Source organism: Vulpes lagopus, chromosome 2 (assembly GCF_018345385.1).
Source record: "Vulpes lagopus strain Blue_001 chromosome 2, ASM1834538v1, whole genome shotgun sequence".
Lineage (NCBI taxonomy): Eukaryota > Metazoa > Chordata > Mammalia > Carnivora > Canidae > Vulpes > Vulpes lagopus.
The window spans coordinates 53407032-53422412 of NC_054825.1; the positions used below are offsets into that span (position 1 = coordinate 53407032).

Sequence of the window (15381 nt, forward strand, 5' to 3'; positions counted from 1 at the left end):
TGGGATTGTGAGATTGAGCCCCACTTTAAGATTCTTTCTTTCCGTTTGTCCCTCCACACCCCGTTTGTGCGTGCTCCCTCCCTCTCACTCTTTCTCAAATTTTTTTTCTGAATGATATGTTGGCTGTAGAATCAGAAGGTACACTGATATCAATTCTGTAAGTAGCAAATATGATTATAACTTTTTTAAGCCTGTTGGTTTATATTTTTAAAGAATACCCTTGTTTCCTTCAAATTAAGTACTATGAATAGTTTTTTAATGCCTGTTGTGGAAATAAATGCCTAGTCCAACCTCTTGGGGGCTAGGGAATGAGTTTATGTAACCATCCATTAGAGTCTGATTTAGAGTAAAAATCAAATTGAGTTACAAAAAGTTACAGTCACAGGCAGCATGAATAGTTCCTCAGATAATACAACTTCCAAACCTCTCATTATCCAAGTTACCCTCAGTTTTGCTTTCACTTACATATACCATTATTTTAAGGACCACAAAATTTAAAAGTTTGCCCAAATTCTGAGTCACAGTTTGTATAATGCTATATGATAGTAGCTTTGGGATTTGATATGATAAAGTCCCTTTCATTACAAATATGTTCTTCATTCTGGGTCAAGGTGAGGTAAAAGGCCAAGAATAAGATTCTCACATAGAGTCTTGAGTTTTGAAGTCTCTAGATGAATGTGTATGTGCATGCTGCAATATGCTGCTGCTCAGCACATTCCCAGAAGTCCTTATTGAGGATCCTGAGAGCACAGTGCTAGCTCCAAGATGGTTTTTTTTTTTATTAATTTTTATTGGTGTTCAATTTACCAACATACAGAAAAACACCCAGTGCTCATCCCGTCAAGTGTCCACCTCAGTGCCCGTCACCCATTCCCCTCCAACACCCGCCCTCCTCCCCCCTTCCACCACCCCTAGTTCGTTTCCCCGAGTTAGGAGTCTTTATGTTCTGTCTCCCTTCCTGATATTTCCCAACATTTCTTCTCCCTTCCTTTATATTCCCTTTCACTATTATTTATATTCCCCAAATGAATGAGAACATACACTGCTTGTCCTTCTCCGATTGACTTATTTCACTCAGCATAATACCCTCCAGTTCCATCCACGTTGAAACAAATGGTGGGTATTTGTCGTTTCTAATGGCTGAGTAATATTCCATTGTATACATAAACCACATCTTCTTTATCCATTCATCTTTCGATGGACACCGAGGCTCCTTCCACAGTTTGGCTATTGTGGCCATTGCTGATAGAAACATCGGGGTGCAGGTGTCCCGACGTTTCATTGCATCTGAATCTTTGGGGTAAATCCCCAACAGTGCAATTGCTGGGTCGTAGGGCAGGTCTATTTTTAACTCTTTGAGGAACCTCCACACAGTTTTCCAGAGTGGCTGCACCAGTTCACATTCCCACCAACAGTGTAAGAGGGTTCCCTTTTCTCCGCATCCTCTCCAACATTTGTTGTTTCCTGCCTTGTTAATTTTCCCCATTCTCACTGGTGTGAGGTGGTATCTCATTGTGGTTTTGATTTGTATTTCCCTGATGGCAAGTGATGCAGAGCATTTTCTCATGTGCATGTTGGCCATGTCCATGTCTTCCTCTGTGAGATTTCTGTTCATGTCTTTTGCCCATTTCATGATTGGATTGTTTGTTTCTTTGGTGTTGAGTTTAATAAGTTCTTTATAGATTTTGGAAACTAGCCCTTTATCTGATATGTCGTTTGCAAATATCTTCTCCCATTCTGTAGGTTGTCTTTTAGTTTTGTTGACTGTATCCTTTGCTGTGCAAAAGCTTCTTATCTTGATGAAGTCCCAATAGTTCATTTTTGCTTTTGTTTCTTTTGCCTTTGTGGATGTATCTTGCAAGAAGTTACTGTGGCCGAGTTCAAAAAGGGTGTTGCCTGTGTTCTCCTCTAGAATTTTGATGGACTCTTGTCTCACATTTAGATCTCTCATCCATTTTGAGTTTATCTTTGTGTATGGTGAAAGAGAGTGGTCCAGTTTCATTCTTCTGCATGTGGATGTCCAATTTTCCCAACACCATTTATTGAAGAGACTGTCTTTCTTCCAATGGATAGTCTTTCCTCCTTTATCGAATATTAGATGACCATACATTTCAGGGTCCACTTCTGGGTTCTCTATTCTGTTCCATTGATCTATGTGTCTGTTTTTGTGCCAGTACCACACTGTCTTAATGACCACAGCTTTGTAGTACAACCTGAAATCTGGCATTGTGATGCCCCCAGCTATGGTTTTCTTTTTTAAAATTCCCCTGGCTATTCGGGGTCTTTTCTGATTCCACACAAATCTTAAAATAATTTGTTCTAACTCTCTGAAGAAAGTCCATGGTATTTTGATAGGGATTGCATTAAATGTGTAAATTGCCCTGGGTAACATTGACATTTTCACAATATTAATTCTGCCAATCCATGAGCATGGAATATTTTTCCATCTCTTTGTGTCTTCCTCAATTTCTTTCAGAAGTGTTCTATAGTTTTTAGGGTATAGATCCTTCACCTCTTTGGTTAGGTTTATTCCTAGGTATCTTATGCTTTTGGGTGCAATTGTAAATGGGATTGACTCCTTAATTTCTCTTTCTTCAGTCTCATTGTTAGTGTATAGAAATGCCATTGATTTCTGGGCATTGATTTTGTATCCTGCCACGCTACCAAATTGCTGTATGAGTTCTAGCAATCTTGGGGTGGAGGCTTTTGGGTTTTCTATGTAGAGTATCATGTCATCGGCGAAGAGGGAGAGTTTGACTTCTTCTTTGCCAATTTGAATGCCTTTAATGTCTTTTTGTTGTCTGATTGCTGAGGCGAGGACTTCCAGAACTATGTTGAACAGCAGTGGTGAGAGTGGACATCCCTGTCTTGTTCCTGATCTTAGGGGAAAGGCTCCCAGTGCTTCCCCACTGAGAATGATATTTGCTGTGGGCTTTTCGCAAATGGCTTTTAAGATGTCGAGGAAAGTTCCCTCTATCCCAACACTCTGAAGTGTTTTGATCAGGAATGGATGCTGTATTTTGTCAAATGCTTTCTCTGCATCCAACGAGAGGATCATATGGTTCTTGGTTTTTCTCTTGCTGATATGATGAATCACATTGATTGTTTTACGAGTGTTGAACCAGCCTTGTGTCCCGGGGATAAATCCTACTTGGTCATGGTGAATAATTTTCTTAATGTGTTGTTGGATCCTATTGGCTAGTATCTTGTTGAGAATTTTTGCATCCATGTTCATCAGGGATATTGGTCTGTAATTCTCCTTTTTGGTGGGGTCTTTGTCTGGTTTCGGAATTAAGGTGATGCTGGCCTCATAGAACGAATTTGGAAGTACTCCATCTCTTTCTATCTTTCCAAACAGCTTTAGTAGAATAGGTATGATTTCTTCGTTAAACGTTTGATAGAATTCCCCTGGGAAGCCATCTGGCCCTGGACTCTTGTGTCTTGGGAGGTTTTTGATGACTGCTTCAATTTCCTCCCTGGTTATTGGCCTGTTCAGGTTTTCTATTTCTTCCTGCTCCAGTTTTGGTAGTTTGTGGCTTTCCAGGAATGCATCCATTTCTTCTAGATTTCCTAATTTATTGGCATACAGCTGTTCATAATATGTTTTTAGAATCGTTTGTATTTCCTTGGTGTTGGTAGTGATCTCTCCTTTCTTATTCATGATTTTATTAATTTGAGTCTTCTCTCTCTTCTTTTTAATAAGGTTGGCTAATGGTTTATCTATCTTATTAATTCTTTCAAAGAACCAACTCCTGGTTCTGTTGATCTGTTCCACAGTTCTTTTGGTCTCGATATCATTTAGTTCTGCTCGAATTTTAATTAACTGTCTTCTTCTGCTGGGGGTGGGGTCCATTTGTTGCTTTTTCTCTAGTTCCTTTATGTGTAAGGTGAGCTTTTGAATTTGAGTTCTTTCCAGTTTTTGAATGGATGCTTGTATTGCGATGTATTTCCCCCTCAGGACTGCTTTTGCTGCATCCCAAAGATTTTGAACGGTTGTATCTTCATTCTCATTAGTTTCCATGAATCTTCTCAATTCTTCCTTAATTTCCTGGTTGACCTTTTCATCTTTTAGCAGGATGGTCCTTAACCTCCATGTGTTTGTGGTCCTTCCAAACTTCTTGTTGTGATTAAGTTCTAATTTCAAGGCATTATGGTCTGAGAATATACAGGGGACTATCCCGATCTTTTGGTATCGGTTCAGACCCGATTTGTGACCCAGTATGTGGTCTATTCTGGAGAAAGTTCCATGTGCACTTGAGAAGAATGTGTATTCAGTTGAGTTTGGATGTAAAGTTCTGTAGATATCTGTGAAATCCATCTGGTCCAGTGTATCATTTAAAGCTCTCGTTTCTTTGGATATGTTGTGCTTAGAAGACCTATCTAGTATAGAAAGAGCTAGATTGAAGTCACCAAGTATAAGTGTATTATTATCAAAGTATTTCTTCAGTTTGGTTATTAATTGGTTTAAATATTTGGCAGCTCCCATATTCGGGGCATATATATTGAGGATTGTTAAGTCCTCTTGTTGGATAGATCCTTTGAGTATGAGATAGTGTCCCTCTTCATCTCTCACTATAGTCTTTAGGGTAAATTTTAATTTATCTGATATAAGGATGGCTACCCCTGCTTTCTTTTGAGGACCATTTGAATGGTAAATGTTTCTCCAACCTTTTATTTTCAGGTTGTAGGTGTCCTTCTGTCTAAAATGAGTCTCTTGTAGACAGCAAATAGATGAGTCCTGCTTTTTTATCCAGTCTGAAACCCTGCGCCTTTTGATGGGGTCATTAAGCCCGTTCACCTTCAGAGTTACTATTGATAGATATGAGTTTAGTGTCATCATATCTATTCAGTCCTTGTTTTTGTGGATTGTTCCACTGAACTTCTTCTTAAAGGGGAATTTTAAGAGTCCCCCTTAAAATTTCTTGCAGAGCTGGTTTGGAGGTTACATATTCTTTCAGTTCCTGCCTGTCTTGGAAGCTCTTTATCTCTCCTTCCATTTTGAATGAGAGCCTTGCTGGATAGAGTATTCTTGGTTGCATGTTCTTCTCATTTAGGACCCTGAATATATCCTGCCAGCCCTTTCTGGCCTGCCAGGTCTCTGTGGAGAGGTCTGCTGTTACCCTAATATTCCTCCCCATAAAAGTCAGGGACTTTTTTTCTCTTGCTGCTTTAAGGATCTTCTCCTTATCTTTGGAATTTGCAAGCTTCACTATTAAATGTCGAGGTGTTGATCGGGTTTTGTTGATTTTAGGGGGGGATCTCTCTATTTCCTGGATCTGAATGCCTGTTTCCCTTCCCAGATTAGGAAAGTTTTCAGCTAGGATTTGTTCAAATACATATTCTGGCCCTCTGTCCCTTTCGGCGCCCTCAGGAACCCCAATTAAAGGTAGGTTTTTCTTCCTCACGCTGTCATTTATTTCCCTTAATCTATCCTCATGGTCTTTTAATTGCCTGTCTCTTTTTTCCTCAGTTTCCCTCTTTGCCATCAACTTGTCTTCTATGTCACTCACTCGTTCTTCCACCTCGTCAAGCCTCGTCGTTAGGACTTCTAACTTGGATTGCATCTCATTTTTTTTTTTTTTTTGGATTTTTTTTTTTTTTTTGGATTGCATCTCATTTAATTGATTTTTAATTTCTGCCTGATTGGATCTAAATTCTGCAGTCATGAAGTCTCTTGAGTCCTTTATGCTTTTTTCTAGAGCCACCAGTAGCTGTATAATAGTGCTTCTGAATTGGCTTTCTGACATTGAATTGTAATCCGTATTTTGTAACTCTGTGGGAGAGAGGGCTGTTTCTGATTCTTTTTTTTGAGGTGAGGTTTTCCTTCTAGTCATTTTGCTCAGTGCAGAGTGGCCAAAAACAAGTTGTATTGGGAAAAGGAGAAAAAGAGAGAGAAGGAAAGAAAGAAAAAGAAAAAAGAGAAAGAAGAAAAAAAAAAGGGGAAAAAGAGAAGAAAAGGAGAAAGAAAAAGAAAGAAAGGAGAAAAAAAAGGGTGGGGTGGGGTGGGGTAGGGGAAGCAATCCGAAATCAAGAAGAAAGAAAGAAAAAAAGCACAAAGCAAAACAAAAACAAAAACAAAAAAACAAAACAAAAAAAACAAACAAACAACAACAAAAAACACGGGGGAGTATCTTCCGATTCTGTGTACTTTAAGTCCCTTGACTTCCCCTGGAACTGGTCCGTCTCGCTGGTCTTCTGGGGGAGGGGCCTGCTGTGCTGATTTTCAGGTGTTAGCACTTGGCGGAGCTGCTCTGCCCCTGCCTGGTGCAGGGCTCGGTGGGGGTTGTTCACCCCGTGAGGCCCCGGGAGGAAGCCACAGTGGCGGGGGCAGCTCTGGGACCCTGGAGTCAGCTCCCGCAGTAGCTCCGGGGCTCTCCGTCTGCAGGGCCTGGGGGCTCCGGGGCGGGGCCGCTGATCTGCTCAGCTCGGGGCAAGAGCGTCCTCGCTGTCCTGGGCCCTCCCGGCCTCTGCCTGTCCCGGGGGGAGGCCGGATCCTGAGCTGTGTCCCGGCGCCCTGTGCTCCGCAGCCTGCGCTGTTGGATTCGCGCTCCCGGAGCCGCGCAGCCCCCTCCGCGGAGCCGCAGGCCGAGTCACTCCGAGCTGCTCCCGGAGCCGCGCCGCCCCCTCCGCGGAGCTTCTTCCTCCGCCGAGCCGCCGCCGCCGAGCTGTTCCCGGAGCTGCGCAGCCCCCTCCGCGGAGCCGCTGCCGGAGCCCCTCCGAGCTGTTCCCGGAGCTGCGCCGCCCCCTCCGCGGAGCTTCTTCCTCCGCCGGAGCCGCCGCCGCCGAGCTGTTCCCGGAGCTGCGCAGCCCCCTCCGCGGAGCCGCCGCCCGAGCCCCTCCGAGCTGCTCCGGGTCCGGCCGAGCGCTGCAGCCCTTAGGGAGCTCGGCGCATCTCCCGGGGCGCAGTTCCTCTGTTACTGTCCCAGGGAGCCCGAGGGCATCCCCGCCTTTCCGGGGATCCTGCTCCAATTCCCGGGGAGCCCCTTTCCGCGGGGAAGGTTGGTGCAGCTCCTGCTCCTCCGGGACGGGGCTCTCCTGTCCTGGGGACACTCGCCCCGGCCTCAGCCCGGCTCCTCGCGGGGCCCCTGCCCCTTGGAGGCCTTTTGTTTCTTTATTTCTTTTTCCCCGTCTTCCTACCTTGATAGAAGCGCGAACTCTTCTCACTGCAGCGTTCCAGCTGGTCTCTCTTTAAATCTCAGGCCGAATTCGTAGATTTTCAGGATGATTTGAATGTTTTCTAGGTAATTTGTTGAGGACAAGTGACTTGGAGACCCTGCTCTTCCGCCATCTTGCCCCTCCCCCCTCCAAGATGGTTTGTTAAACATTGATTCTGCTTTAGTAATTTTTTTCTCTTTGTCCAGTTCTGCCAAGATTGCAACTTCTATTTTTGTTTTGAAAACTTTGTTGTGAGGAGTTTGCAGCCATCTCCCTATTTTCTGTTTCAACTATGTTCAGGGGCAGTTGGTGAGCAGGGTCATGAGAGTGTGGGATCACTGTATAGTTGGATCATGACTCTCAAAAGGGGATGTGACCACTTAGAGCTAGATACTTCTGAGTTTGATTTTTATTTATTCTGTAATCAACTACCTCACTGTGATAGCAATTTCTAGAACACAATATAATACTTTTTTTTTCAATTACATTATTGATAATGATGAAAGTGGGCAGTTGTCTTGAATTTGACTCTAGGAATTAGTTTTGTTACTGTTTTTCTTCTATTTTTTTAAAAAAGATTTTATTTATTTATTCATGAGAGGCACAGAGAGAGGCAGAGACACAGGCAGAGGGAGAAGCAGGCTCCCTTAGGGAAGCCGGATGTGGGACTCGATCCCTGGACCCCGGGATCACAACCTGAGCCAGAGGCAGAGACTCAACCACTGAGCCACCCAGGCATCTCTCTTCTATTCTGTGATACGAAATTTTTAATAATTCAAAGAAGGAAACCTTTATCCTTGCCTTATTAGATTTTTTTTAGGAGTAGGTATTGCATTTTGTCAGATGCTTTTTTAACATCTCGCAATGTAACATGGTTTTTGTAATGTTAGTAGATTTTCTGTGTTGCTCTATCATTATATTCCTTTTTTTTTTTTTAAAAAAAAGATTGATTTGAGAGAGAGAGTGTGTGAGAGAGAAAGAGCGATAGATCATGAGCATGGCAGGATGGGGTAGAGGGAGAAGCAGACTCCCCAGTGAACAGGAGCCCATTGTGGGGCTTGATCTCAGGACCCTGGGATCATGACCTGAGCAGAAGGCATATGTTTAACCAACTGAGTCACCCAGATACCCATCATTATATTCCTCAAATAAACCCCACACACATCTCATGTGTTAACCTTTTAATATACTATTCCACTTTGCTTGCTAATATTTTAGTTGTGGATTTTTACAGCTACCTCTATAGGGCAGTATTATAATTGTATTTTTGTGCTTTGTTGAGTTTTGATATTACTTTATTGCCTACTTAAGAAGAGTGAAGACTCTTTCCTCAATTCCCTGAGACATTTAAAGTAGTGTGTTTCCTGAAGGCATAAAGTGATTTCTTTTTTAAAACATTCAGAGCTTGATTTTTGTTGTTAGTTTCTTTGAATCTCATTACTGATTTTTTCAGTAGTATCCTAACTATTCCAGCTCTCTGATTCATTGTGAATTACTAGCTGGTTGGTTTTCTTCAAATGCATCCTTCATTGAGGACATATGAAATACCAGACTGTGCTAAGTGCATTGTATAATTTTTATCTCCCAAATTATCAGTTTTGACTCATTATAGATTATAGAACTAAAAGGAAAGTCATTGACTCATTACATTTTTTTCCTCACATTCTAAACTAAGGTTTGTTTTCTTAGGATCTTGTATGAACATGTTTATGCTTTCTGGCTATTCCAGTCCATTTCTATTCTTCAAATACTCTTGACTTTCTTTCCTTTGTTTTTTTTTTTTTTTTTTTTTTTTTTTTTACTTTACTTTTTTTTTTACTTTCTTACTTTTGAATTCACAATTCGATGAACCTGAAATGGCATCTTGTAATTTTTTTTGACCCATCAAAGTCATTCTTGTTGTATATTTGTTTGTATATTTCTTGTGTATCTGAGCACTGTTGATTCTGTCTTCTTTTGGTAACATATCCAAGTTCATTTTGGGGAAACACTTCCTACCATACTCATTTTCTTTTTTTAAGTAATTTATTGAGTCGAAATTCACATAACACATAACTAACCACTTTACCACTTTAAAGTGAATAATTCATTTGTACCTAGTGCATTCACAATATTGTGCAACCACCATCTCTGTCTAGTTCTAAAACATTTTCATTACTCTAAAGTAAAACCCCTTCTACGTTAAGCATTAAGCAATTTCTCCCTGATGTGGGACTTGATTGCTAGCCTCTGACAACTACTAACTTTTTTTTTTTTTAAATCTCTGTGCATTTGCCAGTTCTGGATGTTTGAAGTAAATAAAATCATACAACATGATTGTATGCCTTTTATGTCTGGTTTCTTCACATAGGGTGCATCAGATCATTATGTTTGTAGCCTTTGGGTAAATACCCAGTAGTGTAATTGCTCTATTTTGTCAAAGTCTTCAATCAGTGTGGTTCTATTTCATTGCATCTCCTGTTTGTGTTTTTGCTTTTGTTTTACAAAAGCTGTTACTGTGCTATTTCTGTTTTAATGATGCGATGCTAGTCTAATTCTTTTGCCTTTTATTTTTATTTTTTTAAAGATTGTATTTATTCATTCATGAGAGACACACAGAGAGAGGCAGAGACATAGGCAGAGGAGGAGGCAGGCTCTATCCAGGGAGCCCAATGCCGGGACTTGATCCCATAATCCTGGGATCGCTCCCTGAGCCAAAGGCAGACCCTCAACCACTGAGCCACCCAGATGCTCCTCTTTTGCCTTTAAAATTATTGGATCTTTTTGCCTGGAGGTCTTTTTAAAAAAATATTTTATTTATTTATTCATGAGAGACACAGAGAGGGAGGCAGAGACACAGGCAGAGAGAGAAGCAGGCTCCACGCAGGGAGCCCAACACCGGACTTGATCCCGGGATCCCAGGACCACGCCCTGGGCTGAAGGCAGGCACTAAACCGCTGAGCCATCCAGGGATTCCCTTGCCTGGAAGTCTTGAGGATTTTTATCTTTATCTTTGAAATCTAGTAGTTTTACTAGGTTAATATTTTGGAACTGATTGTTCTGGGTTAATTTTCCCAGGATCTTTGTGAGCCGTTACTGTGTTGATTTAGATTTTTTTCTATTTTTGGCAAAATTTCTTGGCTTGTAACTTTAAAACCAGAGCGCTCATGCGCTCGCTCGCTCGCTCTCTCTCCCTCTCAAAAACATCTTCAGGTAATCAGTAGTACATAAAGCGCTTTACCTGTCTTCTGTTTCTGCTAATTTCTCTCCAACTCTTGATTTTCTTAATGTCATTTTAATTTTCATAGTTTTTTCTGTGCTTTTTTCTTTTTTACTTGCCATTACTTTTTATTCGAGTCTACTCTTCCTTAGCACTTTGTAATTCATTCTTCATTTCTGGGAATTTTGTCTTTTTCTGCCATTTCTTTTTTGAATAGATTCAACTTTTCTCCTTTCTTTCCCTCCTTTCTCTTCTATTCTTTTCCCTTTTTTGGTCTTTTTTTTTTTTTTTGATGGTTTGTTTCTGCTTACTTTTTAAATTTCCAACTCAAAGTTTTTTGTATCTTCAAATGATTCAGTGTGTTTAATTTTGTCTAGATTATTAACTTTCATTTTCTTCTGTTTTGTTGTCATATGGAAGATTTCTTTCAGCTATATGTGAAATTTTCTCTCCTGATTTTCTACAGTAGCTCTGTATGGACTTTTCTCTTGTTCATTTTTATGGCATTGGGTGTTTTATAATATTCTTAATTTAATGGCACTCTTCTGTCAACATAGCAAAGTCAAAGTACTTTAGAAGGGTTTTAGTTTAGTTTTTTCATGAAGTGTTGCTAATGTTTCCAATTTTATGGTTCTCTTTTGTCTCTCAGAATCCTAAACATTTCCTCTTTTTTCTTTCACTACCCCGTTGCCAAAAGATGCTTCTCTCTTCGTGTTTGTTTTTTTCCCCCTCCTGTCTGCATTTCCAGGAGTGCTTACTTAATTACCCCGTCTTTATATTTTATTATTTTTTTTGCTTTTTAAAATATTTTATTTATTAGAGAGTGTGCATGAGGAGAGCATGAGCAGTGGCGAAGGGGAGTGGAAGGGGGAGAAGCAGATTCTCTCTTGAGCAGGGAGCTGGATGCAGGACCTGATCTCAGGATACTTGGATCACAACCTGAGACGAAGACAGACACTTAACCGACTCAGTCACCCAGGCACCCGTATTTTTTTTTTAAGTAGGCTCCATATCCAGTATGGGGTTTGAACTCACAACCCTGAGGTCAAGACCTGAGCTAATATCAAGAGTTGGACTCTTAACTAACTGAGCTACTCAGGCACCCCTCCCTCCTCTACACAGTGTTTAATAAATAATTACTAAATGAAGAGGGAAGAGGCTTATATGTTGTTTTCTCCTTCCCAAGTATATACTTTCTGAGTATCTAATGAAGGTAATTAAGCATAGTAATCAAAATCTTGAGAAGGGAAGTGTAATCAGATTTTATATTTAGAATTTAAATTTTTTTTTTTTTATGGTAGTCACACACACACACACACACACAGAGAGAGAGGCAGAGACACAGGCAGAGGGAGAAGCAGGTTCCATGCACCGGGAGCCCGACGTGGGATTCGATCCTGGGTCTCCAGGATCGCGCCCTGGGCCAAAGGCAGGCGCCAAACCGCTGCGCCACCCAGGGATCCCTATATTTAGAATTTAATAGGGCATACTGAGAAATAGGAAACTCCTTTTAATTAGTTTAGGATTACTATCACTTGTTCTTTCTTAAAGATTGCCTATATCATGAGAATAAAGTGTCCTTCAGTATTTGAGGATGTTTTTCTAGTAGCAGTTGTTAAGACTTCTATTCTTCAAACTAAGTCCCCACCTCCCCTGCAGTAATTTATGTTGAAAATTTTAAACATATGGCAAAGTTGAAAGATCCTCAAATAAACAGACATACTTACCACTGAGATTCTACCATTAATCTTTTAATATTTTTGTTTTATCACATACCTATTGATATAAATATGGGTATATATAAAGATATATTACATATCAATGCAACTTATTTTTTGTTGTATTTCAAAATAAACTACAGACATCAGTATACTTACCCCTCCCCCAAATTTATTTCAATATGCATATCAACTAGAGTTCAGTATTTATTGAGGTAAAATTCACATTCAGTGAGATGTAAAAATCTTAAATGTATGTTTACTGAATATGATAAATGCATGTACCTGGGTAATTCAGTAATAATCACCTCAGGAAGTTCCTTCATGCTCCTTCCTAGTTTAATCATGCTCTCACCTCTGGGGCAACCATATTTTTATTTAAGCCTTTTAATGGACAAATGTTTTCTTTTGGGTAAACCCCTAGGAAAAAGATTGTTGGGTCATTGAGTAGAGATTAGTTTTAGTTTCATAAGAAAACTATTAGTTTAGTTTTATAAGAAACATTCAGTGATTGTTCCTTTTAGAGAGTTTTGGCTCCTTTACATACTTGCTAACATTTGGTACTGTTAGCCTTAAACAAATTTTACCCATGCTTCTGGAATTGTAATCGTATCTCTTTGTGTTTTTAATGTGTGTTTTCTGATTAATAGTGATTTTGAGCACTTGTGCTTATTGGCCATTCATATATCTTTGGTGAAGTTTTGTTCAGTCTTTTGACTATTTTAAAAATTAAATTGTCTTTTTATTATTGAGTTGTAGGAGTTCTTTATGTATCTTGGATGCCAGTCTTTTGTGGGTTATATGTTTTGTGAATATTTTATCCCATAGAACTTAATTTTTAAATAATTAAAAAAACACAAATACTTATGGATTATTTGCTATATGTTGGAAGACAGCAGTAAACAAAATAGACAAAAATATTTCTCCCCTTTTGGAATCACTTTGGTTCCTCCATACAGCCAGGGAGACTGGTATGAAGGCTTCTTCAGTGATCCAAGAGATGATGATGATGGCTTGAGGCAGGGTATTAGCAATGAAGGGAGTGAGAACTGTTTGGATCCTGGATGTATTTGAAAATAGTGCTGACTGATTTGGAGTGTAAGAGAGGGAGGAATCAATGGTGACTCCCAAGGTTTTTGGCCAGAGGAGCTAGAAGAATAGAGTTGCCATTTATTTTTTTTTATTTTTTTATTTTTTTTGGTCAACACCTTTTATTTATTTATGGTTGTTGTTCCAGTATAGTTGACAATGTTTCATTAATTTCAGTGATTCAATAACTCTGTACATTATGCAGTGCTCACCACAAATGGAGCTACCACCTGTCACCATACAATGCCATTATAGTACCATTCACTATATTCACTATGCTGTGCCATTTATTGAGATGAGGAAATCTACAGGAGGAATAGGTTTGAGTGGGCGTGGTAGTAATGGATTAGGAATTCAGTTTTGAATATGTTGAGATGCCTGTTGGGTATCTGTATGGATATCTGTATGGGTAGGTCAGGTGGGCAATTGTACATATGAGTATGGAGTTCAGAGAAAAGATTGGAGTTGGAAGTATGAATTTAGGGTCATCAGCATGTACTGAAGATAAAAGGTACACAAATCAGGATGCCTGGGTGGCTCAGCAGTTGAGCATCTGCCTTTGGCCCAGGGCATGATCCCGGGATTCAGAATCGAGTCGCACCTCAGGCTCCTTGCTGGGATCCAGCTTCTCCCTCAGCCTGTGTCTCTGCCTGCCTCTCTCTTAATCTCTCTCTCTCTCTCTCTCTCTCTCTCTCTCACTGTGTCTCTCATGAATAAATAAATAAATAAAAATCTTTTTTAAAAAAGTACACATCACAAATTTTTAAAATAAACTTTATTTGGGGGGTAATTTTATATTTACGCAAAAGTTACAAAGATTGTACATAGTTCCCATATGCGTCCTTCACCCATTTTTCCTTAATATTAGCATCTTATATAACTATAGGACATTTATCAAAGTTAAACTACTAATGTTGGTTACATTTCTGTTAACTGCAGTTCAGACTTTGTTTCACCAGTTTGAAATCGCTAATTGTAAATGTAAGATAGAAGTTCAGAAACATTTTGCAAATCATCTGCATACGTTTTTGACTGCTTTTTCATCTTCCTTTATAGAACTAATGGCTGAAGAGTAAACCGACATGGCAACTATGGTTCCACCAGTGAAACTGAAATGGCTTGAACACCTCAACAGCTCCTGGATTACAGAGGACAGTGAATCTATTGCTACAAGAGAGGGAGTTGCTGTTTTGTATTCTAAACTGGTCAGCAATAAAGAAGTAGTACCTTTGCCCCAACAAGTTTTGTGCCTCAAAGGACCACAGTTGCCAGACTTTGAACGTGAGTCTCTTTCAAGTGATGAGCAGGACCACTATTTGGATGCCCTTCTTAGCAGCCAGCTAGCACTAGCGAAGATGGTATGTTCAGATTCCCCATTTGCTGGGGCGCTTCGGAAAAGACTGCTTGTGCTCCAGCGTGTCTTTTATGCACTTTCTAATAAATACCATGACAAAGGCAAAGTGAAACAGCAGCAGCATTCTCCAGAGAGCAGCTCTGGTTCAGCAGATGTCCATTCTGTTAGTGAACGTCCCCGGTCAAGCACTGATGCACTTATAGAAATGGGTGTTCGAACTGGTCTAAGTTTATTATTTGCACTTCTAAGACAAAGTTGGATGATGCCTGTGTCAGGACCTGGTCTTAGTCTTTGCAACGACGTTATTCATACTGCAATTGAAGTTGTCAGCTCTTTGCCGCCATTATCTTTAGCAAATGAAAGCAAGATTCCTCCGATGGGTTTGGACTGCTTATCACAAGTGACAACCTTTCTTAAAGGAGTAACTATTCCCAATTCTGGGGCAGACACTTTAGGTCGTAGATTAGCTTCTGAGTTGCTACTTGGTTTAGCAGCTCAGCGAGGCTCTTTGCGGTATCTTCTTGAATGGATAGAAATGGCTTTGGGGGCTTCAGCGGTTGTAAATTCCATGGAGAAAAGCAAACTGCTATCAAGCCAGGAAGGAATGATCAGCTTTGACTGCTTTATGACTATATTAATGCAGATGAGGCGTTCTTTGGTATGTACTATAAATTTGTATTTTAATCTGTAATAAACCATCTCATTCTTCTTTCAACTTCTTTTATTTACTTCTCCCTAATACCAGGAATTAGGGAAGAAGAGAGTTTTAACCTTTGTTGAGCACTTACTACTGACCAGATGCTTTTTATGCACTGTCTGATTCAATTACCATGTTACTGTGTGAGGTAGATATTATTTATCCTTAT

General features: G+C 40.1%; 1 protein-coding gene across 6 annotated transcripts in view; it reads left to right on the forward strand.

The window, feature by feature from the left end:
• Positions 1-15381, forward strand: part of HERC1 (HECT and RLD domain containing E3 ubiquitin protein ligase family member 1) — a 189982-nt gene that overhangs the window by 34555 nt on the left and 140046 nt on the right. For all 6 annotated transcript variants that reach the window (XM_041739213.1, XM_041739209.1, XM_041739249.1 and 3 more), the window contains one exon: positions 14218-15173. In XM_041739213.1, coding sequence (XP_041595147.1) covers positions 14244-15173 — 930 coding nt within the window. In that variant the 5' untranslated portion in view covers positions 14218-14243. The remainder of the gene's footprint in view (positions 1-14217; positions 15174-15381) is intronic.